General features: G+C 39.7%; 1 protein-coding gene across 14 annotated transcripts in view; it reads left to right on the top strand.

Moving 5' to 3' along the window:
- The window catches only part of DNM3 (dynamin 3), a 173,445-nt gene that overhangs the window by 106,314 nt on the left and 51,143 nt on the right, over positions 1 to 15,988 (top strand). For 9 of the 14 annotated variants that reach the window (XM_039556361.1, XM_039556356.1, XM_039556355.1 and 6 more), the window contains 2 exons: positions 11,121 to 11,232; positions 15,057 to 15,068. In XM_039556361.1, coding sequence (XP_039412295.1) covers positions 11,121 to 11,232; positions 15,057 to 15,068 — 124 coding nt within the window. The remainder of the gene's footprint in view (positions 1 to 11,120; positions 11,233 to 15,056; positions 15,069 to 15,988) is intronic. The other 5 variants (XM_039556359.1, XM_039556358.1, XM_039556354.1 and 2 more) reach the window with 1 other exon arrangement.

Genomic DNA, 15,988 nt, shown 5'->3' with positions numbered 1-15,988 from the left:
CTACATTCTTGGACTTGTTTGTCAAGCTAGGAGACTAAACATTTTAGAAGCTTCGTAGCTAGGGATCAGTGTGCCCCAGACCCCAAGGTCCTCTCCAGAACACATTCTATAAACTAAGATAGAACCATCCAGGTGAAGGCTCCTTGGGGAGGGGGGCTCACTTGAGCCTCTCATTGGGGAATCTTTGATAGATCTGCTAATTAGTAAACCTATAATGTTATACCCGATCTTTGGGGATATACTCGGGCAGGGTGCATCTCGATGCATATGACCTAGATGTGTGCACCTAAGGATCCTTAAAATAAATACCAAGGTAAAATCCCTTTTCCCCTTCTAACCGTGTATGCCTCTTGATTTTAAGACCAGGAAAAGGCATCATTTGTAGCTGTCTCAGTGGAATTGCATTTTAGCATATAAGGGGCAATTTCTGTAAGTTTTTTTTCAGGCAAATAAGTAAATTGAATTGCAGGGGTAACATGGATAGATATCCTTGTTTCCCTCTTCTGCTAAATTCCTTCACACCCACTTCTCCTTCATATCACCAAAGCTTGGCATTACCTTCAGATATTCAAGATGTCGACGGCTGGATGTGGCTCTCTACACAGCCAGCTGTCATTGCTCCCAAACTGGCCAGAAATAGTGGCCAGAACTTTCAGAAGCAAGGAATGCCCCTCCCTCCTGCAAAGCAAAAGCTAAGCACGGGATTTCTGGGCTGTCAAGTTTCTGCTGACCGCAGCAATGCGAGGACACAATGTCAGTCTCATTCTGAACTACCCCAGGAAGGCTTTGCCTGTGTCTGCTGACACCTCAGCCAGCCTGCAAGGGGACCTGGTCTGCCGGGAGAAGCCCTTTGAAAGTATGTCACACACATGCTAGCTGGGAATAATGTTTCAAATGCTTGACCAGTTGCATTTCTGGAAAACAGAAGAAAGCTTTGAAAAGCTTTTCATGTTCTTAAAAACATAAATGATCTTTGGCTGCTGGAAATGAGTGTTAATTCTGATGATTCTGCTGTAGTTATGTGTGGATCATCCCAGTGTTGTGTGTACACCTATCAAGAAAAGTAACTTTGTCCTGGTGGCTTGATATCAGCTGTACATATTAGGTTACTTCCATGAGAAATTTGTTAATTTTAGCTCATTGTTTCTCCTTTGGTTTGACTAATGGCTTTGAATATCATCATCATCATAAATAGTAATCATCAAACTGCTGTGAAAATCCAAGAGAAGCATTTCCATTGGCAACTTTGGGATTTATTTGGGTGATGTATAGCTGGACATTCACATTTTTACTTGATCTTCATCCATACTAGACATCAAGGATTTCAAAATCAGATGTCTAAAATGTTTGCCATGTCTGTAATTAGCCCTGCCTCTTTGGGCTTTGACTAGACGCTGCAGCCTCTGCAAGCTGCTCTAAAAACATCCTTATATCCACATGGGCATGTTAAGACATGACAGCACAGCATTAAGACCACAAAATACCTTTGCCTTGGGAGAGGCAGATCATGGAGTCAGTCTTCCAGTTTTAGGGGAGGCAGAAGTTGTTTTTGAAGAAATATTTATTGAATTCTAATTAAAACAGCAGTTTCTCTGTTACTGTAAAACAGCTGATTTTTGGTATTTCTAAAAATCTGCCGCCTTGCACAAATTGATCAAAACAAGATTAGTATCACTTTCCACTGAATCCTGAATTCATAGATATGTCAGCAAAACCAGGAATATTGGTTCTCGAGTAGAGTGATATGGCTGGGGACTCTGTCCCCTCTCCCACATTCTTAAGGAAACTGAAACAGGGAATTGATAAAGATACATTGAAATAAGGAGTCTTATTATTATTTTACTTTGTGGTAATCTGTTGAATCCTGGTTTCTAGTGTGTGTGTGAGTATGGCTTGCTTTTCAAAGGTCATGTAAAAAATTAACTTTGTTTCTGGTTGGCTTTTTTGGGGTTTTTTTTTGGTTTTTTGTTTGTTTTTTTGTTTGTTTGGTTGGTTTTTGTTGGGGAGTGGTGGAATGGTTGCTTTTTTTAATTAAAAAAACCTTAGCAACTGAGAAAGAAATCAGCTTTCGAAGTCTGCCCACTGAGGGTTCTGGTTATGGAACCATTTTGCTATTTAAGATGTAGATCGTTAAAGAACAAAGGCACAGTCATCTGTTCCAGCTTCCATGATAGCACGGAGATTATTCTGTATCTCTTTTTTCCTCCCCGTGTAATCGGCAGCATTTTTTTTCCTTGACTATGAAATCTTTGTTAATGTTCAATTAAATAATTTTAATTTTCAAGCAAAATCCTTTTAGGAGAAGAATTTTAATAAGCTTGTTCTCTTTTTCATTCCCAGCCCCTCACTGCATAGGTATTTGCTCCAGCCATATGTTTCTGATACTGTACATTTCAATAGTTTCCTGGATTATGCACTGCATTTTTTCCATTTATGAAAACCGTTCCAGCTCTGAAATATAGTGACCAGGAAAATACTCATTTCACTGGATAGAAGGAAAAACCATCTTGAGTTAGCTGAGACTTGGGGATAGATGGAGAAGGAAACTAACAGTATCTGTCATTTTGATTTACTGCAGAAGTCAACAGTTCTCTGACAGGAATCAAATGTGACTTGGTAATGTAGAGTAAATGGAGACTGTGACGATTGATTTCACAGTGAAGATAAATTCTCATGAAATGAACGTAATTGTGTGTTTATGGAAAGGCTGTGTTGTGAAATAATTAAATTATTTTCATGTTACTTTCTAATTAAATCTTAAAAAATCAACAACAACAACAAAAATAGGTGAGGGTGGGAAGAGGAAAACTTTGCCTGAAATAGTTACAGTATTTCTTAAAGAACAGAGAGGTTAGGTTTGTTTTTCAGCAAAGTAAGTAATATATTTAAAGTTTTTGAATGGGCCATCTACTTAATTTATAGACACTATGGAAGACCTTTGCAATGGACTTCTCTAGTTTACTTACCTTAGGAGTACTAGATATTAAAATAAATTCAAGTGAGTGCCCTGTGATTCCTGGACCGTTTTTGGCTGCATCCATCTACATGAGTCTGCCTTTAAGCAACTGAAGTTGAGCTGTAGGGTCAAGCAGTGTGCGTCTAAACCTAAAGCTGTCAAGTGAGTGCTATTTTGTGTTAACCGTCTTCTCTCCTCCACAGGAAACTTGTGGCAAGTCTGGTTTTTTTTAGACTGGAAAAAGAGATCAAATATATTGAGTATTTTAAAATAATTATGCTATAGGGAAAAAAAAGAATGTTTGCAGTACTGCTGTAGAACTTAACTGTGAAGTTGTGTAGATGTAGCCGCTGATTGACTTTCTCAGGCAGAGCTAAGCACGAAGGAGAGAGGATTTTGTCAGCATCTCTGCTCACATTCAGTAGATTAACCTGTCATATTCTCATTGCTGAGTGTGTAAGACTCTTGTTTAGAGCTCAAGAACAAAGAAAACAAATTCTGTCCATCCCAGAAAGTTTCCTTTCCTTACAGGATTTCATTCCAAACACTTGATTTAGTCTCCATTTATTTCTTGTAAAAATTACTCACTTACTGGTGCTTTTTCTGTTAACCAAGTACTGTAGCCTGGGACAAGAACACCAGTCTTAAATATGTCTCCCTTAAGGATCTGTGCAATAGTCCCACTTGTCCGTCTCCCCTAAGATGGGCAAGCAGTTCTCATGATCTCGCCCTGTTGACTACAGGATCCACGTGGCACTATTTGGACAGAATGTCTGTTGTTCTGCAGTAATCTCTTGCCTTTGCAGTAGTGTAATTGCACCTTTTTCCTGATTTGCTGGTCAATAAATTGATGCATTACTGTATTACAACTCCATTTATATACTACTTCCCTTTTAATTAAAGAAATGATGATGAGTAAAAAAAACTGTCTTCGTTTGCTACAAGCAGAGAAAAAGCTTCCTTTCCATCTCTTCTCCAGCTCTGGAGAGACGAATTCTCTTTTAAAGGAGTAGAGATTCTACCAGGTACAGGTTTTGCGGGTTATAAATGGTAGTAGGCTGAAGTGTTTGTTGAGTTGGTGAATTTTCAAGCCTTCCGTACCAGTATTGGGAGTAGCAGCCACGGAGTGAGGAAGGGTTACCTGGTGGAGAGTCCTTGATCAGCAGTGTTTCTCTGTTCCTTTCAGACTCATTCCTTTCCTTGGGGCCAAAGAAGCAGAACCAGTGTGTGAAATTCTGCCTTCTTTGCAGAGGAAGATGCCACCAGTTCTCCTTGTCTTTTACTTTCCTGCCCAACCAGGACTCAGATGAAATCGAGTTACGGTGTTTCTTTCCTCACCTCTGTGGTTCTCTATGATAGAGGGGTATGAGGAGCAAGAACGAAGCACAGAGCTGTTCCTTTTGCTTTCACAAGAGTAGGTTCCTGAGAGCCAAATGCCTCTCAGTAATCATGAAGCAGTGGGACACAACCTGCCATCCCTGCTCCAGGGCTGACTGTCTGGGGCAGACTTGTAAAAACAGATCTTTAATCTGACAAACAGATGAATGTCCAGAGGAGAGCAAGCAAAAGGCCATTTTGAGGGCGCACAATAGGACTGAAAATAGAACTGCCAGATGAGGAATTTTAGCTACTGACTCCTGAGTACACTCTGTCTGTCAGGAATCATATTGCACAGGGAGCTGTGTTGTCTAGTAGGACCCAGGAAAGTACACTGTGTCTACACAGTGAAAGGTATCACTACGTATTTTGGATATATATTGTTGGCTGTGTGTTGCTCTAGAAGGGGATGGAGCAAAAGGTTTTTCTGGCACTCCAAATGTACTAGAGCTTTAAGTACTGAATTTCTTGCCGTGGGCAGCAACTGGTTAACTGCTGTCTGTATATAAGGGAAATTGGGTAAGAGCCAAAATAAAGGGAACTAGTGAAAGGAGACCGGGTCAGAGGAGGTGTTGGATAGAAGCCAGGCTAAAGGAGAAAGCCTAAAATGAGATGTATGTTTAGTTACTGTTTTTGAATTACTCAGAAAGCCAAGCCCTAGGAAGAGCTGAACTGTAAGCTATTCAGAGCCTTCTCTGTTTGAAATGGAAGAAAGAGAATCTGTTTAATTAAAAAGCCCTACAAATTTAATCCAGAAAAAAAGCTGTTAACATTTCTAAACAAACTCCTAAAATGCTGGAGAGTACAATATTTAAGAACAGGAAAAATATACAAACCAAAGGAATAGCTAGCCTTTATTGCCAACTGCTTTCCCTTAAAAAAAAAAAAAAAAGAAAAGAAAAAAAAAGAAAGAGGTTGGCTGGTTTTGTTTCTGGAATATATTATTTTTTGTCATTATTGGCAAATATTCTTTGCATGACATCCTAGTATGGTGCTGGTATTGAGGTTTAAAACTGGTATTCCAGAGTAAAAAGGGACTTTTGGGTGAAGGAAACCACAGTGCCAAACCCATACATTGAATATGAAAGTTACACTGTACCTGAAGAAAATTCCCTAAGTGATTGTATGGGATCTGAAACATAAGTGCCTGCCAGACACACGGGTGTTGTAAGCATGGGCTAAGCCATGCATGGTAAACCTGAGTGAGCTGCAGCACAGCTTCTCCTGGCCTTGCTGACCGTGACCCAGCACAGTCTGGGTCCCTCTGCCCCATCCAGGGAAGGGCAGGACTGGAGCCGGAGCCGTGTTCCCTCTGTGCCCAGTGAGGGGCTGACAGCTGGGGGCAGCTTTTGCGTCTGTGTGGCCCTGAGGCAGATTCCAAAACAGGCTTCCATCCCTCACCACGAAAGGCATCAAACCTCCTCCAGGGACTTACGGAATATTTTAGTGGCAGTCACTGTTACTACTGTGGATTTTGGCCCATGTAGCGTTAGTTTTGGCTGCATTTCTGTTCTGGGTTACATATAGGACTCAAGATACTTCGTTGCCAAGGCTGGCCTATACTCTGAGCAGCATATCTTTGGTTCATTTTCACCTTAAAATTGTGGGGGTTTGTGTGTGTTTTGGGTGTGTGTTCTTGAAAAGATCCTTATGCTTTTGGGAGAGCACTCAGATGAGATAGGCAAAATCCTTAAGTGTTATTATTTCATTACATTGTCTCAGAGATTGTCTCCTTGGCTTTTCTGGATATTAAGAAAAAAAATCTTGAGAGACGTGTAATTAATTTTAATTAGCATTCACATTGGAGTGATCTGAAATGGTATGCCTTGATAGAAAATGTTAGTCATTGCTGTTAACTCAGAGCAGATGGCCATTTTTGTTTCTTCAAAATATACGATTTGCAGAGCTTCTGGTAGAGCTTTCTTATTTGAAAAAAAAAAAAAAAGAAGAAGTGCATATGCTCAAACCAGCCATTGTGCAGTTACAGGTGTCCAAAATCACAGACTAAGACTAAATTTGAATAAGCAGAGTGTGCATAGTGGAGTTGCAGGTTAAATAGGTAGAGAACATACAATTTCATCCAAGACTGCCTTTCCCAATAGCTGGAATATCTGGATTCTGTTATTTTCTCCCCTTTTCATTTTAGGTGGCTATTCATTAAACCTATATTCTGTATGTTTTCAATTTCAATCAAGTAAGAAATACCTAAGAACTGAATCTTTCGTATTTTTCATGGAATAAAATGGGGCCAATTTGCATTTGGTTCTAAATTTCTAATGTTCATTTCAATTCTGCTTCCATGCTAATAGAGATGTGATGTTTACAAAAAAATCATTTGAGATAAGCTGTTTGAAATCTCTGTAAAAGAAGATATTCCTTTATCTTTCAGTCTGTGAGTAGCTTCACTTGTCAGTGCAACTGTTGAAGTTAAATGTGGGTTTGTGTTGTTGGGAGGATTAAAGTAGCTTATAGGCCCAATTCTAAAAAATACCACTTGTATTCTTGTTGTGTAGTGGTTGTTCTGTCTCCTCCCGTATTGGCAAGAATAAATGCATTTTTGATTAATCTTAGTTTTATTTTCTCTCTATAAAAAGAAATGTCATGCATATCCAGTATATCTTTGTCTGCTGAAATCCAGATCCAACTCAATCTTAAAGCTCTCTATGCACATGGTTATATGTGAGTATGCATTAATAAATACGCACACATGTTAACTGGGTTTGTAATGTGCCTGCAGTAGTTGCCCTTAAAATCTCTCCAGGTTTGCTGGAAATAAATATTTAACCTTATCTTAGTATTAAGAAATTGCAAGAGATACAATAAATCTTGATATGCAGCAGTGGCGTGTGCTCAGCACATTCTGCTGTGCAGCCACCATAGAGGGAAAGGCACTGATGTTACAAGTGATGTTCTTTCTGTGGGATTTTCAGGTGTGTGTTATTCACTCCCTGCTCCTGGACTGTAGAGATCTGCTGGTTTATAGGCAGTCAAGCCTTCCCTATGCAGTGGTAACAGCCCAGGCTTCAGGGTGGGTAAAAGGGAAATCGCAGTAACTCACAGCTGGGTCAGTCTTCAAACTTACCTGGCATTTCTCAGTTTCCTCTTGGACACTTACAAATACCTTAACCCCATCCTGTTAGGATTCTTTTGTGATGGGAGGAGTTAAAGAAACACCCATGGACATTTCTGTATTAGGCCCTGAAATATACAGGGGAAAGGAATCAGGAAATGAAAGTAAAAATAAAGTGAAGAAGTTCTAGGGTAAGCAAAGTCACAGCTGGGTGTCTGCTGGACTTTCAGGTAATGGGCCTGGCCTAGAGAAGGCATGACCTGAGTGTGGAACCATTCCAGAATTGGAAATTATGCTTTTAGTCCAATTGTCTGTTCATCCCCACAAGCAATTATGTTGTATTTTTAGTGGAATGCAGTTCCAAGTTGAGGTTTATTTATCTAGAGTATAATAAAATCTGCAGATAACAAATGGTAGCCGCCTTTTGTATTTTTCATTCTGGAAAAAAAAAGCAGTATTATGTTGATTTCTAGTAATGCCACTACAGTTATATTTTCATGTATTATGCATGATACTAAATTACAGTGATGAGACTACAGGAGGAAGTAGAGTAGGTAGACGTGGTATATGCATATAGCTTGGCAATTTCCTCGTTTATGTGTTCACACTTAAGAAATGTTAAATATTCAAGAGAAATACTACTTGCAAATGGTACTTCTAGGCATGTTCCCATTTACTGTATCTGTCTTGTTTCTACAGTCCCTTAGATTTACAGATGCCTGAATATCAGCAAGATTCCTATTGTTGAGAGTTCATCTTTCCTGGTATCCTGTATTCTGTCATTGTCTTTGATGTCTAACTTCTCATTTAGCTGCTATAGAGATGACAGTGAGAACATGACTTCACAGTATTCCATATGGAGTAGGTAGGTGAGGCTTGAGTAGTAACTGTTTCCGTGCTGATGTCTTCAGCAATTTTAAGAAGTGGAAGAGAGAAGACAAAAAATCTGAATTGTTTTCAAGAACATTTTTACAGCTTTCCATGAGACGCCAGTGGATTCCTAATGAGTAAAACATGTTAATATGTTTTTTAAGATTCCACTGGTAACAGAAAAAGGACACACTCTTTTCAGAAGTTACTTCGGCTTTTTTTTTTCCTTTGAAAAGTTCCTATGCTTCTCAGCCTTTCTGGGAGAAAGAAAGGCAGGGGAAGTCTAGTAGCAAGGAAGCGAGCTGGGGAGGCAAGCATCCCTTACCTGCGCTACTGTAACATTCCTATGAGCTCTGTCTCAGGGTGTGCATCCTTCAGTTCCTCACATGTGCTGTGTCTTTGGCAGTGGTGGTGGAGTAGAATGAGCTACACTAAAATGGAACTCTCAAATCCTGCAGGGAGAAAGAAAGGCCTTGGAGATGATCGGGAGACATCAGCTGCTGGGCCATGAGGTGTCCCTAGCCCCAGGAAAAGTCCTGACACAGAGATAGAGTGCAGACTGTCAGCTCCCACATGTTCAAAGTGGTTGGCTGAAATCCCTGCTCACACAGCTCCGCTGGTTGTAGCAAGCCACAAAATGCCAGAAAGTGTAATATATAACATGACAGTCCTGAAAAAATGTTTTCACAAGCTGGTGTCATGTTGTTTTGCTCTTGCAGATAAGTGTTTTTGGAACTTCCCTATCATGATGTTTTACAGCCTTTATTTGCTCTATTGTTATTTTTAGTCATCTTTCTGAGAGTACCCTTTTACCATTTCAGCTTCCTATTTCTTCAAAGTTATAGCTGCTTTGTTATCTTAGCCAGAAAAGCTTATCTCAGTAAAAGCTTCTCCTAACAATAAATTAAAGCATTTTTTTCCTCTGGCAATTTCAGTATGCTTCTCTTTTTTGTCGTTTGTTTTTTTTTTAGTTGACTTCTTTGTTTTGTTCTGTAAATGTTGACTTGAAGTTCCACAATACTGCAGATAGAATAAAATTCAGGTGTTTGGTCAGTTTTAAAGTAACAGCATCTGATAAGGTCATCCAGGCTGTTATTTGCCTTTTGGCAGGATTAGTACTTTTGGAGTCAGGGAAGAAAAAGGATTAATTTTAAATTTCTCAATCAATAAAAGAATCCACAGAGCTTTCAGTTGTTCATACTGTCAAAGGCTTTGGCTAAACTATGGGATTGGGCCCATTAGTGCTTCTTCGTGACCTTTTGGGCTGGTTTCTGTGGGAAGGAAATGCTCTGGTGGCATCTCCAGTCTGGGTTTTTGAAGGGAGTAGTGCAAGCCTGGTGCTGTGTGCTCAGATTTAGCCTTTGAATTTGGTGAGAATTCAGTCACCACTGTAAGGAAATAAATCTGAGTATGTCCTTTATTCTTTGCAGTTTTGAATGCAACTTATGAGCCTGCTAAAAAATACCTCATTTCACTCTCTTCAGAGTGGATGTGCTCTGGTTGCTATACTGTGGTTTTATGGGTGATAATTTAATGATTTGGTGCCATGGCTGCTTCATGCTCAGGTTCAATTACACTTTTTTTATCTTTTTTTAACCTCCTTCCTGAGACTGCCCCTAAAAAGCGATGCTATGAGCTGCCTGGTAACATTGTTGGTAGGAGCGAATCACTTCTGTGAGTGGGAATTACATCAAGTCGGTTGTGTTCCAGCAGTGTGGCGGTGAAATCCCACCAGTCCAGCAGTGAAATCCCACCAGTCCCTGAATGCTAAAGAAATTTGTCTAGCCAGTGACAATAATAGCTTTATTTCCTCTTCTATAGTGTATTCAATTTTTTTTCCCCTCAAAATATGTGGTAGAAATGACCTCTGTAGTTGCATAATGAAACCAAAGGGCCCCTTGTCATTGCTGTCTTTGAGAGTGAAGCAATCTCCATCAACCCCCCTCCTCCATAGCTTGCTAAGGGAAGAAAGCAGTCTGGTTGAGATGGAAGATTGATCCTTGTGCAACTGTTAAGATCCAGAAAAATGTGGTTTCCTAACCTTTTTCAGCTAAGCTCTTGGCCTTTCCTAAAAAGTCTGTTGGCTGACAAAGTTACAGTGATCTGGTCTGTGTATAGAATTTGAATTCAGAAACTAATGGCTAAACCGTAAGGGGAAAATCTGTTCTGTTTATTGAAGAATTTACAAGTACCCTTCCTATAGACTTACTTTTCCTCCTTTCTCTTTTCTTCCACTAAGTGATTCCTTGTATTTATCTCGTTCTGTGAACTACCTGTAAAATGTTTTATTTAAACATGTCCCACTTTTCTTATTACGATGACAGACATCAGAGATTTGTTTTGTTTGTTTAAAAATATCTGATTATCATTGCTGGTTTTTTCCTATTTTACTGATTATGTCTAAAAACTAAAAAGAGTATATAATGGACTGAAAGGACTTAACAGGGGAAGGAGTTGCTTCAGTAATTATTTTGGTATTTACTGGTTCCAGCAGCAATCTGTCACAAGCCGTGCTGTTATGTTGGCATGTCTTATGTGTTTGTCCTCTGCATCACAATGTCCTTTTTTTTCTAAAAGTGCTCTGTTTTACCAAAAGCAGGAAAATTGATTTTAAGTAGTTTCACGGTGCCTTTAGATGATTATTATTTCCAGAGCTCTGCTGTAGCATTCTAAGATATTTTTAAGTACTCCATGTAATTATTAAACAAGCACCTGTCCCGTAAAGTCTCTTGTCTAAAACAATTACCAAGTAATTTTTGATCCCAAAGGATTTTTAATTTAAAATGCTGTGTGCATGATACAGAGTAGTAAAATGCTAGTTTTACAATGTGGTGCTCTTTGTTCTAGGAATGTTTACAAGGATTACCGTTTCCTTGAGCTAGCCTGTGACTCCCAAGAGGAGGTGGATAGCTGGAAGGCATCTCTGCTACGAGCCGGTGTCTATCCTGATAAATCCTCAGTAAGTTAAACAGCTCACTAGTTTGCCAGTAGCTGCTCTGTTTGAGTCAGAAAAAACAACTGTATCATCTGGGAAAACACAGTGTCTGCAGATATCTCAAGAAAGAGCAGCCTTTTCATTGTACGAGTCTGTGGTAATTTCGAAATACTTATAATGAAATATTTTAAGACCAATTTGTGCGTCAAACCTCAATGTAGAAAAACCCAAGCAACCACAAACCAAACCTTCCAACATGTTTTTCATTGGATCCGTGTAGTAAAAGCATTGAGCAATTTGGGGTTTCCTGAGCTTCATTGTTTCTATTTATGTTTTTTAAGGTAAAGATGTGCTTTGAAGAGTTTATTCCCTCAAGCTCTGTATTACAGAACTGACAGAAGCATTCCAGGCAATCATGTATATTTATTTTACTGATTCACTGCATGATTTTTTGTGTACGAAACACATGCTAAACCCTTCCAAAAGCAGTTTTACTCAGCTAATCATCATGTGGAGCAAATTGAACAGGATACAATAAAAAAGCATCTATTAATTTACTGGAAATGACAGAAAGTTGGGAAACAAAATATGTCCAGCTACTATTTAATACTTTTGGACCTAGATACCTTGATATTTTACATCAAGTAAAGCTTTGAGGAGGTATATCCAAAGAGAAGGCTGACTAGCAAAAATACCTGTCATTTGAGCTTTTGAAAGTTTCTGTAAGGCACAGCTCACCTGTCTGCAGTGAGTGCTGGATTCCTTCAGCAGAAGATCCACTCTGAGAAATGATGCTTTGCTTCTGATGAATTTGCTTTTCTCCCTGATTGTTTTCCATGGGAAGGCCAGGTTCCTTGAGTCCAGGGTCTTGTGCTGTCTTCTCTCTTCATCTTTTTCTTCCCTTCTGGTTGCGATGCCTGCATGGCTTCCAGTACAATTCTGTCTGCATCTCCTCCAGGAGCTATTCACACAAACAAGCTCAGCTTCTTCTCTTCATACAAAGTTTCAAGGCTACCATAAAAAGATAAATAAGAAATTCTTGTGCTGCTGGATTCTCCATTTATTATAGAAATAAACAGTGATGATAATAATGATGATGGTTTTTTTAGAGAATAGTGCAAATATTCATTTAGTAGGAGACCTACCAGGTATCTGAGACTTTAAAAAGTAAAAAGCAATGTTGGTGACTTTTCAGTATGTTGCCTGTTGCAGTAGATCCGTTCCTACCTAAGAATATCAGAAGTCACTTAACGAGGATTTGTTATGAGAAGTTACCTAATTAATTACTAGGACCAATGTACTGTATTGCTTTGGTTTTTTCTTGCTTAGGTTTTAATGATGATTTTACAAAAGGCTGTTGATGCCTCTGGTTTAATCTTGTATTCTGTGACGGTTTTATCATATTGGTGTATCTGGTGCTTTATCCTTAAACAAGACAGACTAGTTGGATTTCTGAACTTCTCTTCAGTCTTCCTGTCTGTCCCTTCCCCCTAAAATTACTTGGTATTCAAAATACATTTACAAAGAATTCTTGATTTTGTTTAAAGTTGGTCTGTCAAAAGAGTCTTAGATGCAAGACAAGGGACTTCCTTGAAAGAAGTAGAAAGGAGTCAAAATACAGTTCTCCTTTGAGCTGGAATTATCTTTACATTATAAAAAGAATAAATACTATTGTTCCAAGTGCCTGTAGTTTGAAATTTGCGCAGTAGTTTATCAAGCTGTTCCGGAAAGATGCTCAGCGCTAGTCTAGGCCTCCAAAACTTTATTCCTAAAGGACTAGAGGTCCAAATGTGGGCTGTGAGTCTGCTGTTAAGAGTTCTGAATTTTGCAAAGTAAAATCTCCAAGGCCCCAGGTACTTTGGAAGATCCAGTGGATCCTAAATAAAAATGAGCAGCGTTTCATTAAAATCCTGTGCATGTTTCACACCTTCCTCTGAAATTATAGAGAGTTAAAATAGTTTTAGAGACACCCGCCAGTCTTTTATTCTCCTTTAAAGATTCAGAGGCCATGTTTTTAAGTAGGAGGGACGGCCAGGAAATGGCAGCAGCTTGAGTTTACTTCAGTGCTTCCCCCCAGCTTTGTGATCCCAGAATTAAAAAGGCAAAGAGGTGCCTTAGCCCCTTCCCAGGCCGACCTTCTCGCTCTCTTTCATGCGTGAGGCACAGCTGGGCACTCTGAGTATCCAGGGCTTTGGCACCAACAGTAGAAAAATTGCTGCTTAGAAATGAAAACTAGACAAATAGTGCTGTGAAGCTGGAGCACTGCAGCGGGGGCTGGCCTGCTCCCTGCAGCTGCCAGAGTGTGTGTGAGCCGGGAACGGGAGAGTGCAGCCGATGCCTTCATGAGCAGCTCTGATCACCCACAAGGACACCGGGGTAACACCCACGGCCACTGCCCTGAGCTGGGGCAGGAAAAGTAGGAATCTGGCGCTGATTAAAGAGATCTGTTCTGAATTCTCACCAAGGGCAAATCTCTCAACTAAGAATATTCCTTTTGCTGTTGATTTTTTTTTAGTAGAGCTACATAAAATTGTTTGATTACAGTGGTAGTGGGGCTCAGTACTTGCTGCCACTAACATGGAGTCTCTGCTGCTCATTTGATCCTGTAAGCTAAGTCCAAGGTTCTAGATTTATAATTTTTCTTTTTGCCTAAGCAAATCTCATTAATATTTTAAAGGCCATATATCACCCCCTTCCTCCATTTCCTTGCTAATTTTGCTTGTCTTCCCTGGCCCTCCATACATGGGGATGCACAGAGTGAATATGTTCACATATTCACTGTCCCACGAACTATGTCCAGTGAGCCCTCAGCATTGCTCTATGAGCCCCTAAATTCTTTGCAGTTTGCCAAGTCACCTCCTTCCTGCAATCCATTTGCTTTTGTCAGGACATAGGCTTTGACAGCCACCCAGATAGCAATGAATCAGTGTTTTTATTTTTCCAACCCATATGCAAGTCAGCTTGCTTGATATAAATCACACTGTGGTCAGTTCACTTTGAAATGGGATATCCATTTACCAGCTGACTTTACTGCTGGCTTTCTGGACTGATGCATCCAAAACCCTCCTTTTTTTGTTAAAAAGTGACTACAACATTGTGACTAACCTTTCCAGACTGTATTTCTCAACTGTAGGCTGGTGTTTATTTTGGCTGGCTTCCCACTGTATAATATACACTGTTCATGCCAGCTCATGGCAAAACTCACAATTAAACCAAAATAATAGCACAGATGTTTGTCGTAACTTGTTCTGCACACTTTACCTTGCTAGCACCACCCATTCCTTCTCCCCCCACGTCCCCCAATGCCATCTCCTCATTATTTTTATTACTAATCTAAAAGTTCAATATTTGCTTTATAAAAAGCCTTGGATCTTGAAACTTTCCATTCACTGGCAAGTTGTAGGGAATGGCTGTCATGGAAGGCTCAGCAGACATGTTTAGTGGGTTGCTTTGCGTACTGGAAGTTCAGTGTTACCAACACATGAAAATCCCTCTGGCTGCCATCCCATCCCTAGATCACTTCAGGCCTCATTTTCTTCTCTCTTGTATTTGTATCCACTGGCTTCCCAGGAGCTGCTCTTGATTTACGCTGAAGGAAGCGAAAGCAGGATCAGAATGTTTATGTAGTGAGGAAAACAGCTTTGCTGAACGTTTCAAGTCCTTTGCGAATGTCCTGTGTTCCCCTGGAAGCTGTCTAACTACAGGATTCAGTGAATGTTCCCTGAGTCAGTTCCTCATTTGGTTTGAGCTATTTCCAGAACTGTACAAGTTAGGCTGAAGGCATGTAAAATAAATGTAACTAATATTTCTTTTTTCCTCCTCTTTCTTCTGTGCTGCATCCTTCAAAGGGGAGCAACAAAGTAAGTTGTTTGTCCTTTTACAAAATCCTTTTGTATCCTGTCTGAAGGACTTTGTAATGAAAATTAGTTTGTCTTTCAGCTCACACAGCTATTGCTTGCATGCTCTTAACAGCAAAATGTGATTAAAACTGGGGGTGCAAAAGTGTCTTCGAGAAAAATTATTACTGACTCTTTGTTTTAATTTTGGGGAAGGAGAACTGTTAAGTGTTGCTGAGTTGTTTTTAAGGAGATTCAGTAAGAATGCTACTATGAAAGTATTGGGCCCAAAGATTATGAAGGTATAGTAATAAAGACCTTCTGAGGAAAGGCTACTACAGCCTGATGAAACTCATTACAGCTGGATTTTTTGACCATACATCAAAGCTTGTATTAATGGGCAGTTATAAAAACCCAGCACTAAAGTCTTAAATAACAGATTTGCTGGCATTGTTGGCTAAGCTGAACTAGATCAGTGTACTGGCTTTGAAGGTGCCTTAAAATGGATGGAGGAGGGTGGGGTCAACATTTGACTTGGCTTCTAGACCCTTGATGTGTTCCAGCTGGACAGCAGCAGAAGGGTGTGGGGTGTGGAGAGGGAGAACTGAAATATGCGTGGTAGGGGTTTTTTTTGAAACTAAGCAGCACATAAAAAGACAGTTTTGCTGATTTTGATCTGATAAACTAATAATCATGCAGTTCCCAGGGTTAGTACTTTTTAATGCCATTTTTACTGAGCTTAAGAATGGAAATTGTACATCTCACACTTTGGAATAAGATGCAGAGAGAGTTTGTCATACCTCAGAAAGGAGTTATACAGCTTTTGTGCCTTTTTTCCCCCCTCTTTCCTGTTTTGGTATATTAACCCTTAGGAAGATAAACCTAAAGCATCAAAAGATGCTTCACAGCAAACATTGAAAGTAGTCTTTGAAATATTGCCTGTA

The sequence above is a fragment of the Corvus cornix genome, chromosome 8 (genome assembly GCF_000738735.6).
Source record: "Corvus cornix cornix isolate S_Up_H32 chromosome 8, ASM73873v5, whole genome shotgun sequence".
NCBI classification, from domain to species: domain Eukaryota; kingdom Metazoa; phylum Chordata; class Aves; order Passeriformes; family Corvidae; genus Corvus; species Corvus cornix.
The sequence above is the reverse complement of the archived record's forward strand: the minus strand, read 5'-3'. Positions and strand labels throughout refer to the sequence as shown.